Source organism: Bactrocera tryoni, chromosome 3 (assembly GCF_016617805.1).
Source record: "Bactrocera tryoni isolate S06 chromosome 3, CSIRO_BtryS06_freeze2, whole genome shotgun sequence".
In the NCBI taxonomy this organism is placed as follows: domain Eukaryota; kingdom Metazoa; phylum Arthropoda; class Insecta; order Diptera; family Tephritidae; genus Bactrocera; species Bactrocera tryoni.
In genome coordinates, this window is record NC_052501.1 from 31,893,905 (window position 1) to 31,916,976 (window position 23,072).

Genomic DNA, 23,072 nt, shown 5'->3' on the forward strand with positions numbered 1-23,072 from the left:
AACGAGTGACAATTTCATTTTTGTGGGTTATCGAAACAACATTTTAAAATTGAATCGTGGTTAGACTTATAAGGGCAACACCTGTACTGTAATCGAACATATGTCAAAAAATGTAAAACTTTTGCAGGCATGCGCAGTAGATTGCTTGCTAATAGAATAGGCTACATGAAAGCAATCAATACTAGTGGTATACTGCATGTAAACACAATAATGTTTGTATTTGGTTCTTAAGCAATAGACATGTTTTCAAATAGTGCCATAGAGTATACAAATTTATTTATAAACAATAAACAATATACAGATCTTTTGAGATGGACTCAAGTCATCAGTTCAGCGTCCCACTTCGAGCAGGAGGCAAAAAAATTAGAAAGCGGCGGGAACTTGACGCTCTCATTGCACATTCCTTCGGAAAGAAAAGGTCCATTCGACGAACTACTTTAAACATTAATTCACAGGAAAAATTACTATCTGCGTCCACTGATGATGCGGAAGATTATGCTTGGGTACAAATGAACAGAGTAAGTTGTAATCATAAAAACAAGAAGTTTTTAAAAATGTGTTGAGTTTTAGCCAAAAAATACTCATAGCATCTGCACAAACCGTTGTCACAATCGTAAATATATGATTTGCAAACCTTTGCTAGTGCTCATTGCAATTGCAGTAATAATAGGACTACTTTACTGGATGTACTTGGATCTACGGCAAGAGATGTTTGTTTATAGGAAAAAAATTGAAGAAGGTATGAATAAGAATTCCGTCTTGCGAATATTTTTCTGATTACTCGTTCGGAATCTAATAAAATATATCTATATTCATAAACTTTATGTCATAACTTCTTGTGGAGTGTATGAATGTATAATGCGAATATATATGAATATTGAAATAAATGATAGGGCAATTCAGAATCGTGTGCATCTGAGTTTGCAAAATTATGCAATTGCAATTATTTAACATCAACGATGAACGTATTTTTTGTGGTTTCTGTGCAACTCTTGCAAAGACCATTTATTCACAGCTGATCGGTGAAGAAACTTTGTTTTAAACAAAATTTTTGCACAAATTGAAAAATATGCCAAAAAAAAAGTTTTAGAGAAAAATTAACTGACGCCTTAATTGATGAAGCTGCTTAAGAAATTATGGATATTGAAGGTAAGAAATATTTTTATGCGGAATTTCAGTTAATAACAATTTTCTTCTAGAAATCGAAAGTGATGATGACACAGTGGATACAGTTCTAGATTAATTGACTGACAATATATCCGTTGTTATGGAATGTCGACGAGGAGTTTACAGCACAATACCTAAGTCAGACATTTGGCGCAATAATATTTTGACAACACTGGACGAAGATCGATTCCGCCAAATGATAAGAGTAAATAGAAATCAACATAAGATGCTGGTTGATTTAATAAAAAACGATGAGGAATTCAACAAAGCGCACTCATGTTAGCAATTTTCTGTCGAATTGCAATTAGCAATCACACTGTTTGGGTCAGGAGAAAGCGCAGCGTATAGAAAAATAGGTACAATTTTTGGAGTGGGAGATTTCGAAACTATGTCGATAATAACAAAAAGAATCTTTAGAGTGTTCTTGGGTCACCAATCTAAGTATATATGTATATTGGCCCGATGAGCTTGAACGATCGAAAATAGGCTATATTGATGGAACCGAGATTAAATTAGCAGAATCGCCAATTGAAGACCATACATCATACATCTCCAGAAATCACATATATTCAATAAGAGTATAAATAGTTTGTGACTACGACGAGTAATTCGACATGTTGTGCTTGGTCACCCTGGGAGCTGACATCATGCCCGTATATATCGAAATAGCTCACTCTTTAAGCAAAATGAGCAGTATTTTTCTACACAGCAATGGATTGCTGGGGACTCGGCATACCCTTTCTTTGGAATGTTAATAACCCCTTAAAGGAGCAACGCAAGACAGTTGGATAAAAACGCACAAATTGTATTTATTGTACTGGGTTAGAGTAGAGCATTGTTTTGGACTTTTGAAAGAAAGATTTTATGCAGCTAATAACATAAATTATGCTGCGATTGGTTTCTTGTCTGCTGTATTCTCCACAAAATTTTAATTAATAATGGTTTCACTTTTTTCCACAACGGTTCAGATCCGTCAACCGCTTGGGAAGATTCTATTGAACCTGATGACCATATACCCAACAATGTTGGAGAAATTAAAAAACAAGCTTTGGCTTTTTCAGGAACAATTACTTCACTTACATTGCCTGGTTGTAGATTTTCATTATTGGCAATGTCAATTGGAGACGCAATTTCTTCGCCGACATTGGGAAAAGTGATTTCCAGTATTTGGCTGGTCGTGCTTTCGTTCATAATGGACGTGCTGCCACTATCAACCACTTCAAAAGGCAATTCACTTGTAGTTTTTTTTCAAAACTATATTTCAGTTGATTAAAGTGTGGGCATATCTGCAACACTTTGTCTGAAATATAAACATAAGCAAAACTTCGTCGCATTCATTACGCTTACTTTTAACATTCGACGTCCCAGCATCAGACTCAAAAAGTCCTGCTCCTATTCATATTCGCCAATAGCTTATTTTTTTGAATGCAGCCTTCAGGTGCCCCACTTTCCAACGTATGAGATCCCACGTGGCGTCTATTCTTGTTTTCTCAATTAATTTCTTGTAAAATAGTTGAGCTGTTGGTGCATATTAAAATTAAAATTATTGTTAAATAAATTGTTGAATAAGTGCTCACAGCAAAAATTTCACTTACCTCTACTTCTGGAGCTTCCTGCAAGAAATCCAATATACTCTGGATTTCTTTTTCGCTCCACTTTTCATACCCTCTTTTTGCTCAAACCGGTTTGCTCCATTTCATTTCTTCGTTTACAATGTTTTTATTTTTGACAACAGCCGATAATTTTTAAACCAGTGTTGCACATTGGTGTTTTAGTGTTGCTTTTTTGCAAGGGTGTAGCAGGTGCATCGCTATACATTTTGTTAGTGTAAAAGTAAAAGAATGCTCGCTAGTTTGCAATTGCAAAGATGCAAGACCATTTGCACCAGATTCTGAATTGATATATGTATTTATTGTTATAATAAAATAAGATAACTCATTAGTAAAAAGTGCCAAAAATCAAAATATAGGTATTCGACGTTTGAAGTTGAGCACACCATTACCATATTTTAGTAAAGAAGTAAATATATGTATTTCATGTATGTATATTTAGTCTTTGACCTTTATTATCAATAATATTTATTTTTATATTTTTTTTCATATAAAAACTTAAATATAATGCTTAAACTTTCTATTATTCCCAGAATTTTGTTAAAATCTCAAAAGAAAATATTCAAAACGCGGACTTTACGACGTAATTTCTATCAGTCCCTCGGAAAAAAGGTTTTTCCACGTTGACGGCGAAGAAAAGAAAAAAATACGTGGCTTAACTAAGACCATAAACTACCTAAGTTAGGTATTAGACGAAGGAAAAACCAAAAAGTGAAGAATGTATTTTTGACGAACGTTTTTACACAAAAACGCAAATTTTAGTGAAAACTTCTGACGTTTTTGTTAAATAGTAGTAATTGAAGAAGAAATCCTTCATTCAAGGTCTTGTAAATTATGTTTCGAAGACTTCTGTAATATTTCACTAAGATCGGTTGAGTAGTTCGTGAAAAGCGTTTGAAAACACACTTTCTAGAAAATCACGTTTTTCAGTGACCATATATGTATGTATGTACATAGCTGACCTTGAGAGCACAACTCTCCCAGGCTGTATCGCCAAAACTATTACTCGTATTATGAGGACAATGTTCTAGAGATATTACATAATTAAATAAGACAATAATTGTTTGGTACCTGTGAAACCCATGTAACCCTTTTATTTATATAAATATACAATTTACAATATTTTTTTATAAAAAAGCTAATTTCGAACTGCGTATATTTCGAAATAGGAATTTAACATAAAGAAATGAAGAAATAATTTTTGATCAAACTCTCAAAGAACTAGTAAGGAAGAGTTAAGTTCGAACATTTTATATTTTCCCAATTTGCCAGGATGAAAGGTGATATCTTCAGGTGTTTATAACACTTTATAATTAAAAATGTTGCCAAAGAAATATGTACATATGTGTGTATCTTATTTACTTATGGTGTACAGACTAACTTATTTTTATTATTCAGCGAAAATTATATGAAAATGATCAAGGGGGATGGAGTTATGCGTAGAAGTTCACGCAAATGAGGAAAGTTCTCTGATCGCCATTCACTTGGTAGTGGCCAGAAACGATTCTTTTACACATAGCTCAAGCAGCTCACTACTTTCGGTCTTTGACCAAGTATCCTCTGGGTAACCTAAGAACATCCGTTCGAAGGCGAGCTAATGTGAGAAGGCGAAACATCCCCTACATTGTGTTGTGCGCTGGGTTTGGGTCCCGCCATGTAAAAAGCCCCCCCAATGAAATTTAAACGACAGCCTCGGATGAGAGACCCCCCTTTTGATGACGACCATGGCAAACGATTTGAGGGCATGCACCTGGAATGTCCGGACCCTTAATTGGGAAGGTGCCGCTTCCCAGCTGGTTGATGTCCTCGTGAAAAAAAGCTTGACATCACCGCCGTCCAAGAAATGCGATGGATGGGACAAAGACTGAGACGAGTAGGTCTTTGTGGCATTTGCTACAGTGGCCACATAAAGGAGCTCAAATTTGGTGTGGGATTCGTGGTGGAAGAGAGACCCCGTCGCTGAGTACTGTCATTCATCCCAGTGGATGAACGTGTAGCCAAAATTCGCATCAAAGCGAAGTTCCTCAACATATCGCTGATCTGTGCCAACGTTCCGACGGAAGAGAAGGACGATATGACCAAAGATGCCTTCTATGAGCGCTTGGAGCGCATCTATGAGAGCTGCCCCCGCCACGATACCAAAATCGTGCTTGGCGACTTTAACGCCCGGGGTGGGCAAAGAAGGTATCTTTGGTACTACGGTCGGGAAATTTAGCCTCCACGACGAAACATGGATGCGAGGACGGAGGTTATCAATGGCCGTCCTTCCGGGACATGTTCACTGCCGTATACATAACCATCCTAAACACGAGCACAAAAGCTGTACCACCTCAGGTACAAAACAAAAGGGGAAGCAGGCAGTATCGTCAAGCGTTTCGCTTTAAATGACGAAAACTTTAATCTGGCTTGCGAAGCACTGGTCGAAAGACAACCAAATAACAATTTTAAGGAATTTACCAAAAATTCAACAAGAAACCAGGCAAGAATTTCAAAAACTATACTCGTCAGTGATTAATTGTTTAACTGCGTTAGAAACACAAAATATGTATTTCCACAGAATCGTGGGACCCTATCCTCGTAAATATTTGTGCTGCTTTGCTACGATGGGAGCAATCACTAGTGGCAAGAGAGAAATTGCCAAAATGGCATTAAATGATAGGAACAATCTTGTCCGACAACATAGACTTTGCATCAACTGTCTGTCCAATTATCACTGGACAAAATGCTGTGAAAGCAAATTCAATTGTGTGTACACCACTCATTGCTTAATATTACAAATTTTCAAAATATGAAGCAAAATCAATTTCATAAAACCACCGGCTTAGTCACTACAACCAAAAATGGAAATCCCGAAATATCAAATCCCGAAATAAGGGAAGAACAACCATGTTGCTCTAAAGCAGCAAAAATTTAAGCGCTTCATTCAGAGGATAAAAGCAAAATTATTTTATCAACGCTCTCAAAAATCACTTATATCATCAAAGGCTCAAACTCGGCTCAAATTGCTAATAAACCATTCAAATTTCCAAATTTCGGGAATGGGCGGAAGAATTAACCAAAATTTAAACAAAATTCCTCAAACGCTGAGATAAGAATAGATGCATATGCCATCGTTCTACCGCAACTCACAAATTTGCTTCGAAGCTGTGAACTAAATAAAAAGCAATAAGAAAAATGGTCATACTCGTAAACTAAAACGCTGTTATGCTCACGTACTCGCCAAAAAGAATAATAATTAAAAAAAGTCGACGATTCAGGAGGAAACCAGGGAAGCAGTGCATTTTTTACGAAAATCAGGGAATCAGTGCCGAAGGTCAAAATCAAGGAATTCCCTGACAAATCAGAGCATATGGTAACTCTATATAACATATACACGACATGATACGAGAAGGCTGTCACAATTGAAAAATGGACGTGACCCTCCCTAACTTGTAGAAAAATTACATATTTACGGATATACAGGACCCATTTCAAACAAATTTCGCTTGGAACATTACCGTGACGCTCCTATATTATACTTACCGTATAACACAACTTTATATTCCATCTGATTGACAGTGATACACTGGCGAATCAAACTATAACTTGTGCCAAAAATGGGTACAATCTGGTCAATACTTATCTTAGTCTCAACATAAATATTTTCGCACTTCTGGTTCAGTTTACATATACCGCATTTATTGTTCAATTTGTAAGAAATCTTAGTATATACTTTTGCCTTAAATGCATTAAATTAAGGCGAAACTTTTTCTAATATAAGGGTTTGCCAACACCTGAAGGTATTTCCCCGTTTTTGATTATTGCAAGTTGCAAGACCATGAATCCTTACTTATTCTTTAGGTACATCACATTAATTTTTTGAAGGCGTTGTTATTACATTAATTACATTAATTTGTATTTGGTTTTACAGTTGTCGTCATGAATAAGGACTTACCAGATATTCTTCAGAAATGGCATGAAGTATCCACTTTACTGAGAAAAAATCAAACTACAACCAATATCCGGTTGAATGAATTAGAACGTACAACAGAAAAATTACGAATGAATTTGACCAAATATAAAAGTAATCTAGAAAGTCAACAAAATTTTGCCAAAGAAGAGAAAATAGTAGCCGCGTTTGGAGCGAAAATCGAAGCAGCAATAACTGACATGGAAAGTTTTAAGGATTATTATTCTGGAGTAATTAATAAGCAAATAGAAATGAAAACGACCTTAAATGACCTTAGGGTAAGTACAACCGGAACAAGGACTTTGGTTATTAATTAAGAATTGTATTTAAGTGAATTCTGATTCCAATAACTTAACTTTTTATTACTCATTATCCATCTTACCTATATCTCAATTGCTTTTTCCACGACAGCAGTCTAACATTTTGGCAACTAAGAACTTCGCGGTCTAGTTGATTGATAAAATATTTTAAATCGAGACGAGCTTTGTTGTCCCTTTTGCTACTTATATCAGTGCTTTATGGGTATGCGGCATTGACACTTTTCCCTTCCAGAAGCAACATCAGAAGTTGTTCGATTTATGATTTTTAGCCTTTGCCATTATCGCGAAAAGACACTTGTAGGCAAAGGCACGCTCGAGGAGAAGTAATGGTGTTTGCTTTTTTGAAGGAAGCGTGTTTGCCTGTTGAAAGTGCCCTTGCGTTCATGTATAAAAATGTTGTGGTTGTGTATTCTACTATAAATTTGAGTGTCGGTTATTTGACAGCCATATTGATTTGTGAAGATATTTGGGACGATTGTTGTTTTTGTAGAACAATGTGTGTAGTTTTTACGGGCGATATATTTACATGTTTACGCATATACATAAGTATAAGTATATATATTTGTGAATGCATTTTTGCCGATTTATATATATATATGTTTTTATGTATAACAGCGCGCGAGTTACCAATATGTGTCTTATATTGGTGAAAATTCCGCAATAAATAATGCAAAAATGGAACTTTCCCTTTATCTAATCCTCTTTTTTTATACTTTTGCAACCTGTTGGTACAGAATATAATAGTTTTGTTCACCTAAGGGTTGTATATATCACCTAAAACTAAGCGAGATAGTTATTGGGTTATATACTTACATATATATGATCAGGATGACGAGAAAAGTTTAAATTCGTGTGACTGTCTGTCTGTTCATCCGTCCGTCCTATCTGTAACTGGAGTAAAAATTGAGATGAAACTTGATATATGGATTCCTGAGTACAGTAGGGCCCCGCCCTCTAATAAGTTTAATGTACATATCTCCAAAAGCAATAAAGCTGTAATAACCAAAACTGTCCAGCACAAATATTATAAGAACTCCTACGGACAGTGTGAAAATGGATGCAATCATAAGATAACCCCGCTCACTCACCAAAAAACTTCTAAAAGCGAATAAAACAATAACTAAATACGCAAGGGACCTTAAAATTTACTTCCAAAATGCTATAGAGGGCTTTATGGAACCAATGTGAAAATTGGCCGATGGGTGTGGCACCGTCCACTTTGTGGAGAAACCCCATATCTCAAGACCCGATAGACCGATTTCGACAAAATGGCATTCTTTTCATATTCCTATATCACAGTGCGAAATGTTCCATGAATAATTCTAAACAACTTTGAAAGAATCGGCCTGATCAGATAACTATTTCATATATCTCCCATACAACCTAATATTCACTTAAGTTATTTTCCGGTTGCCTGTCTTTAATTATAAAATAAAGAAAATCGGACCACAATGTATAAAATATACCTCCATCAAATTTCACCAACATGATTTCAGCCGCCGATGGAAATACTCCAGAAAAGGCGCCAAAGCTTTTTCGTATTCCCGACAAAACTATCCTTTCTTCTGCATTTTAACTTTTTCTGCACTGATCTATGAAGCGTGTCAATTCCCTTTGACTACGGAAAGATCTCGTCCTCATTTTGCAGATAATATATAAATCGTTTTACAATTGACTTCAGCGCACTATTTGTGTCTAGATATGTTGGAGAACGCATGAAAATACCATATGCAATATCGAACACGACCCGTCTAAGTGTTGCTCAACTTATAAAGCAAATAATACGAAAACAAAAACTAAGCATTAAAACTGGTAGCAAGAGTATAAAAACTAAAAGAAAAGAAATTTAGAAAATGCACCAAAGAAACACAACAGCAAGTCGAATTCATTTGTCGAACAACACGCCAATATTGTGTTCATGCAACAAAGAAAGTTCACATTCAATTTTTTGAAAAGTATTGATGCGTATACGCAAAAGAGGATAGGTATAAAGAGACTACGGCTAATATTGATACGATTTATCGATTTTTGGCATCATGAAAAATTATTACAAGAAAAATATGTTCACTGAGTTTTATTAGAATATATATGTATTATTGTATAGAAACGTTCCAAAAGTGTTTTCCCTTATTCTCTCAAAAACAATGCTTAATTAACACACGAAATGCTTTCTGATCCATTTTTTTGTAAACTAACACAAGTTGCTTTACAAAAATTCTATATTTTTTTAATACCCAATAGAAATCATATAGATGGTAGTAGTAGAGTAATAGTATTATCTATGAGAGCAGGAGTGCAGGCCCATTGCATCTTCTCGACGTCGAACTTTCCTTGTGTTTGTTGGCGTGCGCTTTTTGCTGCACAGAGGCGGGTGCGAATCTTGCCTGCAACAAGATAGTGGTCCGAGTCGATGTTAGGACCTCGGAGCGTACGCACATCTAGAACACTGGAGCCATGTCTGCCGTCTATCACAAACATGATCGATCTGGTTTTTGGCTTTTCGATCCGGAGACAGTCAGGTAGCTTGATGTATTTCTTAAGCTGGAATCTAGTACCACAGATAACCATATTTCGGGCCCCGGCGTAGTCGATCAGTCTCAACCCATTTGAGGATGTTTCATCGTGGAAGCTGAATTTACCGACCGTAGTGCCAAAGATACCTTCTTTGCTCACTCTGGCGTTAAAGTCGCCAAGCACGATTTTGACATCCTGGCGGGGGCAGCTCTCATAGGCGCGCTTCAAGCGCTCACAGAAGGCATCTTTGGTCACATAAAGAACCTCGCTTTGATGCGGATGGCGGCTAGACGTTCAGTCACCGGAGTGAATGATAGTACTCGGCGACGGAGTCTCTCTCCCACCACGAATCAAACACCAAACTTGCGCTCCTTTATATGGCCACTGTAGTAAATGCCACAAGGACCTTCTCGTCTCTGTCCTTGCCCCGTCCATCGCATTTCTTGGGCAGCGGTGACGTCAGCCTTCACTCTAACGAGGACATCAACCAGCTGTGCAGCGGCACCTTCCCAATTAAGAGACCGGACATTCCTGGTGCATGCCCTAATACCGTAGTCCTTATTTCGTTCGCCAAGGTCGTCATCAAAAGGAGGGTTTCTCATCCGAGGCTGTTGGTAGTTTTTCATTGCTAGATTTTTTTACGTGGCGGGTCCCAAACCCAGCGCACAACCCTATGTAGGGGATGTTTCGCCTTCTCACTTTAGCTCGCCTTCAAACGGATGTTCTTAGGCTACCCAGAGGATACTTGGTCAAAGACCGGAAGTCATGATCTGCTTCGGCCATGTGTAGACGAATCGTTTCTGGCCACTCCCAAGTGAATGGCGATATGAGACCTTTCCTCACTTGCTTTAACTTCTGCACATGACTCCATCCTCCAACTATTCAACAATAATAAGGTGACATGCAAAACTACCTTCAGTAACCTTGACCCGATTATCGAAGTTGACAGTGGCTTAACCCTCTAACAAGCAAGACCGCCCTGAGGCGGCCTTTAATAAATTGTCACAAATTAATTAGAAATTTTTTTGTTGTCTACAACTGTTATAAGAACCGTTAGATAATACATCAACTCATATTTTTTTTAGTATCAACAAATTTATTGCGACGTTTCGTTTTGTTGCTATCGTCTGCTGAATGAAGAAATTGTTAGAAGTCAATTAATTGCAGCGTCGAATTTAAAATTTTCAAAATTAAAATAAAAAGTGTTTTATCGAAATATTCATACGGAAGATTTTTTTTTGCTTAAGTAAGTTAATTTATTTTAAGTTAATATACTTTTTAATTAAAAATAAAAAGTAGTTCGGGTTTTAAGAACACAAACACAAAGACCGCCTCAGGACGGCCTTGCCTGTTTACGCGAAATTTTTCTTAGGTATTTGTTGTATATATTTGCCAGTAGTATTTTTTTATTTTTATTTTCATAAGAAATGGAGCACAAAAATGGCAGGAAGTTTAATATAAGTAAGCGTAGTGATGATGAGCTGCTTCAGTTAAAGGAATCAGTTGAAATAGACGAGGATGATAGTGATTTTAACAGATGAAATCTCTTCGGAAGATGAACATGTCATTTCAGCGTGTATTCGGGAAATGAATGATGCAACTGATTCATTTATATAAATCACAGCTATGGCCTCGTATATAAGTTCCATTGATGAAATACCTGAAGCATCTTCCTCTATCGCAGAAAGGTCATTGACAGCAATACATTTCAAACTAAAAAAAGATCCCGTTCTCCATTACCAACCTTGGAAACTACTGGTCCCTTAGTCATTCCCTCTTCTGGAGTTTTTGCAGGATCAGGTATACTTGTATGTTTTTCATTCAAAGTTTGCACTTGATTGCTTCGGTCGATAACATATGTTTTTAACGTTTACCGATATCCGAATTAGGAGGGCTATTGGGGTAAAAATGCTTTCTCTCCAATTCAAGAAACGATGAATGTAAAACAGTTTTTGGCGATAAGAGATGTAAGCAAGAGGATTATAAAAGTTAAACTGTGATATGATACATTGTTTCGTATCCGAAAATTGTCAGATGCACTCAACAAATGGCACGATTCTGTTCCAAAGCCTGCTCGTCTTTACGTCGATGAGCAAATGTGTAGCACAAAATTAAATCGTCAATTTCGGCAATATATGCCAAATAAGCCACACAAGTGGGGAATAAAATTGTTCGTCTTATGTGACTCCACTGAATTTACGTATCGCTTCGAAGTCTATCACGACGCTGGCGATAACATCATTTTACCAGGTCAGCCGGATCTTGGAAGTACTGTAAATGTAGTTGTACGACTATCACAAACAATACCTGATTTTGCTCATCACATTCTCTATTTTGACAATTTCTATACATCATCACCTCTGTTGGTATATTTACGCATAAGGAGCATATACAGCTTGGGAACGATACGAACGAACCGAATACCAAAATGCAAGCTAAAGAACGAAGAAAGAAGAACTAAATTGAGTACGTTGGTGCTCCATATGGTGTCGATATTAACACGGTTTTGTAGAAAGACGACAAGACAGTCCGATTGGCATCAACTTACGTTGGCATTTAGCCATGAGGGAAAATGAATACGAGCAATCGGCATATTGAAGTAGAATGCCCCCAAATTATACGGGAATATAATAGCCATATGGGGGGAATAGACTTAATGGATGACCTTATGGGTCGTTACCATATCCACGCAAAGACTCGAAATTCGATAACAAGGCTTTTTATTTTATTATTTTTTTAATTTCGTAGATATGGCTGCGACAAATGCATATATTTTGTATCGACGTCTGCATTTATAAAATTCCAACAGCCATCTATCTTCACAAGCTTTATGCTGACACGCAAATGGTTTAATCACTAAGTAAGGATATACATACATGTATGTGTACATCAGATTAGAAAAGAAAATGGTTCACAAGCTTAAATGCTAACACGCAAATGCTTTGTTCCCGAAGGAGGCGTAGCAGGACGGCGATCGAAATTGACGATATACGGGCGATAGTTAATTCAAACTGAACTGCTGTGCAGTGGGGACGATCTCTTTTGTTGGCTGGCATCCCGCTCCGTGTAATCGAGTGTGGAGTGTATGTGATGGTGTGGGTGTGAGATGCTCTCACATGTGGGTTGTATTGATGTGGATTGTGGTGATGTCGAGGTGAATGTGGGGATTATAGCGTGTTAGCGATGTGTGTAGGTGAGGTTTCGGGCAGGCGACTAAGGCTCATTTAGCCAAATAGTTCAGGTTAAGGCCATCACCTTAAAATATTTTGTCAATTCTTTCATATGTAAAAAAAAATTATTCCCATGTTATCCATATGCGCATTGGTTAATCTGAGAAATATCTTAATGATACTATATATCAGTATAGGTGTGAGTTCCTTCTAAACTTTCGTGGAAAAATCTCTCGAGTTAAGTTACACCAGTATTTATTCTTTATTTAATTATTTGAAATTCATTATTTTGGTAACGACGCTGAATTCATGTAAACGTATTTACTATCCGTCATTTAAAAATTAACACAGTTGAAGCTCCGTAACTCGCAATGCGACATACGTAAATATCTTTTTCTTTACTGGGCTTACGCTGTTATAGCCGAGTTAACAACAGCGCACCAGTCGTTTCTTCTTTTCGCTACATGGCGCCGATTGAACATTCCAAGTGAAGCCAGGTCCTTCTCCACTTGGTCCTTCCAACGGAGTAGAGGTCTTCCTCTTCCTCTGCTTCCCCCGGTGGGTACTGCGTCGAATACTTTCAGAGCTGGAGTGTTTTCATCCATCCGGACAACATGACCTAGCCAGCGTAGCCGCTGTCTTTTAATTCGCTGACCTATGTCAATGTCGTCGTATATCTCATATAGCTCATCGTTCCTGCGAATGCGATATTCGCCGTGGCTAACGCGCAAATGGACATAAATCTTTCGCAGAACTTTTCTCTCGAAAACTCGCAATGTCGACTCATCAGTTGTTGTCATCGTTCATGCCTCTGACCATATAGCAAGACGGGAATAATGAGTGACTTATAGAGTTTTGTTTTTGTTCGCCGAGAGACGACTTTACTTCTTAATTGCCTGCTTAGTCCGAAGTAGCACCTGTTGGCAAGAGATATCCTCACGTTGTTGTTGATGTTGATACTGGTTACTAAATAGACGAAATTATCTACAACTTCAAAGTTATGACAGGAGATATTTCGACTTGCCCTCGTTCACGTCCAGACCTATTTGCTGCGCTGCCTTATCCATTCTGAAGAAAGCAGAACTAACGGCGTGGTTGTTAAGGCCAATGATATTAATATTATAAGCATCGATTAAGTTCTGCAGCTCGAATTATTTTCGCCAGCAGCAGATTGAAGAAGTCGCACGATGGGGAGTCGCCTTGTCTGAAACCTCGTTTGGTATCGAACGGCTCGGAGAGGTCCTTCCCAATCCTGACGGAGCTTTTCGTGTTACTCAATACCAAATTTAGACATCGCAGCATAAAGCCAACCCCTTTTGTGCTGTCAAAGGCAGCTTTGAAATCAACGAAGAGGTGGTGTGTGTCGATTCTCTTTTCACGGGTCTTTTCCAAGATTTTGGGCATGGTGAATATCTGGTCAGTTGTTGATTTGCCAGGTCTAAAGCCACACTGATAAGGTCCAATCAATTTGTTGATGGTGAGCTTTAATCTTTCACACAATACGCTCGATAGAACTTTATATGCGATGTTGAGGAGGCTTATCCCACGGTAGTTGGCGCAAATTGTGGGGTGTCCCTTTTTGTGGATTGGGCAGAGTACACTTAAATTCCAATCGTTAACCTTATTAAGATGCATGTATAAATTTGACAGCTGTCGCATCAGTACCTTGTGGAAAAATACAGTTAAAGCAAGATTTGGATCAGACCCCAGGAAAATCGACCATCAAGGATTTCTATGTCAAGTGGGCCATGATGTGAATTCTGAAATGTCGCAGATTATTAAAGTATTATTTGCCGCGTTGTGTCACATAATTTTAAGTTTTTTTTCAGCGTGAAGAACACATGAAAAATTCAATTGTTTAACAAAAAATATGTAAATAATTAATATTTAAACAAGTGGATTGTAAAAAAAATATCTATAATGTAGCACGAACATTTTTCTTTCACTTCAAAAAATCGCATCGATTTATCTCCAGTAGTTTATGAGAAAATAATTTTACAATTTTATCGTGCTCTAAATTTCAACCTTCAACAACTTTAACAAAAAATAGAAATTTGACGAAATATTTAAATCACTTGGTATGCAACTGATACCCTTCTTAATGAACTGCTAATTTTCAAAATCGGTGATTTTGCGAAATTTTCATGGACCACTTGACGTGGTTTGACCCCCAAGAGAGGTTGTTACCAACGAAAATTGGCGTATGAGAAAGTTCTGTACAAAGTGGGTGCTGCACGAGCTCACTTTTGACCAAAGACAACGACAAGTTGATGATTCGGAGCAGTGTTTAAGATGTTGAAGTAAATAAATCCGGACGTTTGTATTTTGGAATAGGAATATAATTGGAGATTTTTTCATTAATCCTGGTTAAATTGTTTTAATTATTAAACTTACATATACACTGGTTTCTTTGTCTAAAAAGAAAAAAAGAGACAAAGAAAATTAGCATACAGTACAAATTCAATAACTCGAACTTCCTTAACTCGAAGTTCGTCATAACTCAAACTCTTGAATTGGCAATAGAAGACAAATTTCATACAAATTTCCTTCCATAAATCGAACTTCTAAATTGGCACGTGATTCTGCTCAAGTAGAACGCAACGCGTTCATTTATCCCTCTAAATGTTACTATTATATATTATACTGGGGTGGACAATGGAATTCGTCAGCCGGTGTTATAAGAGATGATATGACTTCTTGCACCATAGTTTATGAGGATTCTGAAGAAGAAATTATTCAATCGCCATCCAAAAGTCATGTAACGCATTCCTTTGCAATTTTAAATTCATATTTAAATACGAATGTTAATACAACTGACGATCACTACAAAGCACTAAACAGATTGGAATCTTACAAGTATTTCACTGAAACAAACAAGAAAAAGTATATGGTATGTTCAAACAAAAATTACAGAATACAGTGTTTTATGTAAATAATAATTCTGTGTATAAAACCATATCTTAGAACTTTTTGAAAAATGTTAGGTTTAAATGAAAACTTCTATAACTCGAAGTCTTTCGAACTTGAAGTTTTTTGTGGATTATGCTGATTCGATTCATCTGTAGTTTCAAAGTACGTTATCATTTTGAGATATCAAATTAATTAATATGCATTCGTTTCAGGCAAAATTAATAGATGAACACGCAAGAATTGTGAATGTGAGCGAATTATCAACAAACTTTTCTAAAGAAATGTCTGCTATTAAACTGTACCTGCGGGATGATTCCACCCGAATTCAAGATTTATGGGTTGAATTAAGTCAAAATCTCTCCCTTAAATGGACTGCTCTTCATGCAAACATTCAACGCAATGAGGTAAGTTAATGCAATAAACTTCTTTATTTAAAAATGTCCTTTAAAAATTATTATCATATATACTATATTTAACTTGGTGCAAGCCATATCTATTTTACCCCGAATTCGGGGGTTTTTATTCTACTTCCAAGCCACCAATATCAATCTTATCACGAAAGAAAGGGCTTCTACCCTGCAGTTTAAGCAATTATTTTCTTGGAAAAACTCAAATTTGGGATCGGTATCGAGCGAATGTTGGTCTAGCGATGGGGTCTACGCCGTATTGTGTGCCATTACAAGTAGAAGGTAGCATGATTGTTGTAGTTGCTGCAGTTTAGGGTACTACGTAGGTTGCTATATATATTTCTGGCCTAACAATGTAAATAGGCATATTTATCAACGAAAATGGTTTTTTTTATTTTTTTATTATTTTTTTTTTGTCGATCGCTGTTTTGTTTCGGGCTCATACGCATAGATCCATGATTCGTCACCTGTGACGATCTTATAAACGTCTTTTAAAGCACCGCGATCGTATTTTTTCAGCATTTCTTTACACCAATCCACACGAGCCTTTTTTTGAGCGATTGTCAAATTGTGCGGGATCCAACGAGAACAAACCTTTTTTACGGCCAGGTGTTCATGCAATATCGAATGTATGCTGGTGGGAGAAATGCATAGGCATGCCTCTATCTGAAGGTATGTTGCCTGACGGTCTTGCATAATCAGTTCACGGACGGCATCGATGTTTTCTGGCACAACGGCTGTTTTTGGACGACCTTCACGGAATTCGTCTTTGAGCGAGCGTCAGCCACGATTGAATTCGTTGTACCAGTTTTTCACAGTGCTATAGGATGGTGCTTCATAGCCATACAAAGATTTTAGTTCATCGATGCACTCTTGTCGTGATAATCCACACCGAAAGTTGCGCAAAGGACCATAAATCTTCCGCATATTCTTTCACTCGAAAACTCGTAACGTCGACTCATCAGGTGTTGTCATTCAATCTATGCACCATATGGCAGGACGGAAATAATGAGAGAGTTATTCTGCATTGGATATCGAGGCTGACATTGTTATTGGTGTTATTAACACCAAAACGAAGTTATGACTGTCAGCAGTGACGTGGGAGTAAAGTCGGGAGTACGACGACTGTTTGTTTCGTCTTGCTCTCGTTTACTACCAGACGAGTTTTCTTCGCTTTCTTATTTAGTATGGAGAAAATAGAACTAAAAGCGCGGGTGTTGAAGCTATTGATATCAATATCATCGACGTACGCCAGCAGCTGTACACCCTTATAAAAGATTGTGCCTTTTCCATTCAGCTCTGCAGTTCTCCGCCGAGTTTGTATGGTTCGGCCGGGAATCCATCGGCCCCTGCCGCTTTGTTGTTCGTCAGACGGGTAACTGCTTTCGAACTTCTGCATGGTCGGGCAATTGAACGTCTGTTCCATCGTCATCGATTGGGGAATAAGGTTCGCTTTCTCCTGACGTTATACTTTCATTTCCATTCAGTAGGCTGCAGAAGTGTTCCTTTCATAATTTTTGGTATGCTCTGGGTCACTAGATCACCTCTGGGAGTTCTACAAGAGTATGATCCGGTCTTGAAACCCTTCTGTTAGTCGCCGCATCTTTTCATAGAATTTTTGAGCATTACCCCTGTCGGCCAGCTTATCAAGCTCTTCATACTCACGCATTTCGGCTTCTTTCTTCTTCTGTCTGCAAATGCGTCTCGCTTTCCTCTTCAGCTCTCGGTATCTATCTCGCACGAGTTGTGGTCCATCTGATAGGGCATTTCTCATCGTACCAGTTGTTCTTTTGCCTTTTACGAAAACCAAAGGTTTCGTTTTCAGCTGTACGTAAAGAGATTGATATACAATCCACCAGTTCCCTAATACCGAGCTGCTGGTGAGGATTACAAGTGGGGTAAAAAATCGTTCGGCTGTCTGTTGTGATTCCAGCTTTTCGACGTTGAACCTATCTTTTACAATTCAGTTTCGGTGCCACTGGAAAAAGTTACAAACATGACTTGATACACGTATTCCTTGACACCCAAGGGGGGTTGGCATTGCAAATGGGCGAAATCGAATCATTGCCATCGAAAATATGTAAAGCAGCGTAACTAAGCTCCACAATATTATTTGGTAATACGGATTGCAATAGAGCGGGCCATTTGTAGGTTTAAATATTTGTAAAAAGTCGGAGTTCCCCCTAATAGTTTAAATGTACATGTCTACCATGCTATTTAAGCGTAATCAAACTTTCGTAGGACAAATCTTTTCAACACCTCTTTCCTAATTACAAAAATTGGTGAATGTATTAGAATAAGATTTTGTACCAATATTGCCTTTAAGGTATACCTTCTCAAGTAAACGAGCCGTAACTACTCAAGCACCCAGATACCGAAAATGTGGACCCCAGTGCCTACAGCTGATTTTTTTTTTACTGAAAGTCAGACAATGTGTAAGATTGCTATATGCAATTCGGAGAGCATCCTTTGCTGATAATAGTATGTTCTGTCTATCAAAAAGGGGTTGAAACTGGTCATTACTTCTATTAGCCCCATATACTATGTACATGTAGTATGTACGTAATAAATATTTTAGAACTTCCGCATGCATCGGCCAATATATGTATGAGTTATCTTATAGTGAGTTATGAAATTAAGATATATGTAGAGTTTGTCCTTAAAATGAAAGGATGAAAACTTACCCAACCAAAAGTATGTGACACAAAAAGAAAATTTTAAATTCAAAAGTAAACAAATTTCAAATAAATCTGTGATATAAAAATGAATCGCAAAATGTGTTGGTAAGCGCATAATTCAACAACTTCTGGACCAATTTGGCCAATTCTTTTTTTAAATGTTCGTTGAAGTTCAAAGATGGTTTCTACGGCGAGAAAAATTCGAATAATTGCCGGAAAACCCTAAATCCCAGCCCATTTCTTGAATGTTTGCTTGTTAGAAACGCTAAGGCTCGAGAACGGCTGCCCCAATCTTCATGAATTTTTCAGAGGTTATTCGTTGTGGATCAGGAAAGGTTTAGAAATAAAAAAAACTTTATACTTTTCATGAGGAAAAGTCGGAAAATTTGATAGAAATGGATAGATTGGTCAAACAGCAAGCGTTCGTCACGACAGCTACGATGTTTGATGGACTTTATCTTGACGCAACGTATATGTGGTGCTGTTAGATGCTGGATGTACTCTGTTGAGTGGCAAAAGAGAGGTTTGTCGCACGTACACATTCTTCTTTGGATGGTAGATGGTGGTTATACCAGATCAAATTGAAGAAATCATTTCTGCGGAAATTCCTGATGCAGAGAAAGATCCAGTATTATACGAAGTGATGAAAACCAATATGGTTCATGGACCTTGCTGACACCACAACCTCACTTCGGTTTGTATGTCTGACAATAAATGCACGAAACACTATCCACGTGCTTTTCTTTCGGAAAAGGAAACTGGAAACGATGGTTATTCACTGTATCGGCGTCGCTCACCAAACAATAACAATTTGTCAATTAAAGTCCCTTATATTAATAAAATACTTAAGTTTCGTTTTGTAAACAGTTTCCTAAAATGTTGCTGCATTTTGAATAATAAATATTAAAGCAATAAACAATAACAACCGAAATTAATGATTACGTATATGCTTGATCGGCAGTTTCACAGTTTCATATTTCGAATGCTTACGATTTAACTTGATTTTCGACCACTGCTCATTCAATTTTTAGTTTTAAGAATTTAGTCTGAAGACCAACAGAAACGAATATCCGTCAAGAATGTGAGGACCTATCGCCGGAGGTACTGGCCAAAGCGATGGAAAATGCCATAAAAAGGGCTCAAATGACATTCACCTGTGGCGGCGGCCATTTACATGATATTATATTCTCGACTTGATCCACAAGCAGGATCAAAGTTTTTCATTTTCCAAAAAACATCGGAGTGTAATTTTTTCGCCACCTTTTACATATAATACATAAAACTAAAAATTAAAATATAACTCGCGTGCGTCGTGTCATATTATTTTTGTTCGCGGGCTTCCCTCAACTTATGGTCAACATAATCGGCCTACTGAGCGTACATCACCCATTACTACATCACCCATTTTGATAACTAGCATTCATTATTTGATAATATTCGATTTAATAGACCATGTCCAGTATGAAGTGAAGAAAATATAGCGGCCGTAGCTGAGAGTGTACACGAAGACCGTGGAGAGTAAATTCGGCGCCGTTCGCAGCAACTCGGACTGACACATTGAACAATTTGGCGCTTTTACGTGAAGATCTTAAATAAAAAGCGTACACATGCTATATGTGCGAGAACTGAAGCCGCTCGACCTTCACAAACAACATCGCTTTCCTCTATGGGGTCATGAAAAGTTCCAAGAAGATCCGATGTTTTCGACTTAAATTTTGTTCAGCGATGAGGCCCATTCTTGTTTAATTGGCACATAAACAAACAAAATTGTTGCATTTAGGACGAAGAGCAACTTGAAGAGATTTAAGTGCTGCCATTTCATTTGGAAAAAACAGTATTTTGATGTGACTTGTGAGTCGGTGGAATTATCGATATTCGTGAACAGATAATTTCACGTTTTGGGCCGGTCGATATAGTCGTTCCCCGCAATCCCGTTTCGATTCAGGACATGGAGCTAAACATTACTCGTGTCATTCGCCAGTTATTAGCAAATTTTATTAGCAAATACCAAACGATAAGCATGCGGCAATATCTAGTTGTTTGTCAATAGATAGCTCCAGCAGTTAGTGGTGACCGATTTTGATATATCCAAAGCGTGATAAACTTAACCTAGATATTTGAAAAAGAAACTGCTTTATGTCATATAATTTTGATCGTGGGAATATGTTAATTTTTTTTAAATAATCGTCATTTGCGGGAATCAACACTTCTGGTTAAGTCAACGAAATCGGCAGCGGGAGTACATCGGGAAGTCCAAAGTGAAACAACGGACCATGATTGGTTTCATCACTTCAAAAAAGAATGGATTTTAACGACTGTCCGCGTGAAGGAAGTCCAAAAACCTACGATGACGCCGATGAGAATCGTGTCAGACGCAAGAAAAGCTTACTTCAGTATTGGGGGTCACCCGTCAAAACATTGAAAAGCTGGAAATGACTCAGAAACAAGGAACTGTTGTTCTTTATGACCAGGAGAAGCACGAAAAAGTGATTGTGCTGCATGACAGTGCCCGGCCTCACGTTACCAAAACCGTTAAAGCTTACCAGGAAACGCTTAAATGGGAAGACCTACCCCACGGCCTAGATTCTTCAGTAGTCCCATTTTAACAATTTGTTTTGAGATTGTACTGTTGCCTTGTACAATAAACTCTACCTCGTCACAAAAAAGTTTTCTGTTTGACGTAATTTGGTACAGATAATCGCAGTAGCAAGGGGTACTCTAGGGCAAAAATTTCTGAAAAAGTGGACGTGGCCCGCCCTCTAACAAGTTTAATGTACATATCTCCTAAACTACTCGGGTTGTAACTATCAAATTTGCTGAGTGCAAATCTTATACGAATTTCTACTGACAGTGTAAAAATGTATGAAATCGGAGGATAACTCCGCTCACTTTCCATATAACGTTACTGTTAAAAACTACTAAAAGCGCGATAAATCAATAACTAAACGCGACAGATACATTAAATTTTACCACAGAGATGGCATAAGAGAGCTTTATGAGAGCCGGTGTGAAAATTGGACAACGGGCGTGGCACCGCCCACTTTTTGGCGAAATCTCATATCTCAGGATCCGACAGATTGCTGAACCCGATTTCGACAAAATTAGTACGTGGCATTCCTTTTACATTCTTATGTCACATTGTGAAAATGGTACAACAACCACGCCTACTTCCCCTATAGCACAATTTTAAATTCCACTTGATTCTTTTACTTTCCAGTACACAATTAATATAACGGGATACAACTTTTCACGAATATTGTCTTTAGTGTATGCCACCTTATGACCAAAAATTGTTTAAATCGAAGAAAAACTTTTCAAACCCCCTGGTATCAAATACCGCAATACCTACAGTTGACTTTTGATCTAAAATACTGATATATACTTGTATAACTGAAATTAAGATATAATGCTTCTCTTATAATGGTATATCTATAAGTCAACAATGGTTTGAATCGGACCAATACTTCCCTTAGCCGCCATATACTTAATGTAAAGACTTTCGAGCTCCCGGGAGACTTTGTACCACATATATCGGCCAACATGTGAGTGTTGAAAATGAAAATAAGAAAGCGTGTTTACTCATAACAGTGTAACTTTGTGCTTAAAATAGATGAATTTGCTCAAAAACTTGGTCTAGCCCCTATAAAACTAATATCATGATCCGGCTGACTTTACGCTATATACAGGAACATGAGATGTTCGGTTGCACCCGAACTTAGCCCTTCCTTACTTGCTAATCTCACCTTAGGTCTACTAAGACATAAAATTAATGAAGAATTTATGTTCTCATTTCCAATTTACTCTACTAGTTACAGATTGCTGAACTTATGAGACGTACGGAAAATATAACATTGCGCATCGCTTTGATGGAAAACAATTGGGAAAAGAACAATATTAAAATTAAAGACTGTCAAGGCCTTATTCACAACATCGAAAGTAATGTAAGTAATTTACTAAGATCCTTAATTTATTTCCCGGTTTTAGAGATTGTACTCATACATATATACTTATATTTATATTTATACTCACACTCATTTACATGGAAGGTTTTTTATCATATTTATTTTATTATAGGTTACAGATTTAAAAACCAACTCTGAGATTTTGAAACAATCCATTAGCACCATTTGCAACCATTTTATTCAAAATAATGTAAGATTTAAACTACTTTTTAATCAGTTATTAAATGCTTACTTGCTATTTTCATTCTAGAAGTTACAGGATGATGGTGAGGAATACAAACAAAATACAACAGTGATAAGAATAAAAAACTAATATCCTAGTGTAGCACACTTCCATTCATAAATATTTACATCAATAAAGCGATTATTAAGTTACCGTCCCAAA

At 37.3% G+C, this 23,072-nt stretch overlaps 1 protein-coding gene across 2 annotated transcripts; it reads left to right on the forward strand.

Annotated features, from left to right (window-relative positions):
* Positions 1-156: 156 nt before the first annotated feature.
* Positions 157-23,072, forward strand: LOC120771941. Of its 2 annotated transcripts, none has more exons than XM_040100239.1 (7): positions 157-518; positions 571-739; positions 6,688-7,004; positions 15,853-16,044; positions 22,535-22,666; positions 22,800-22,877; positions 22,938-23,072. In XM_040100239.1, the coding sequence occupies exons 1-7, from the start codon at positions 312-314 to the stop codon at positions 22,998-23,000; spliced, it is 1,158 nt and encodes a 385-aa protein (XP_039956173.1). In that variant the 5' UTR covers positions 157-311; the 3' UTR covers positions 23,001-23,072. The 2 variants fall into 2 exon arrangements, with proteins under 2 accessions (XP_039956173.1, XP_039956174.1); XM_040100240.1 differs by having other exon boundaries at positions 22,941-23,072.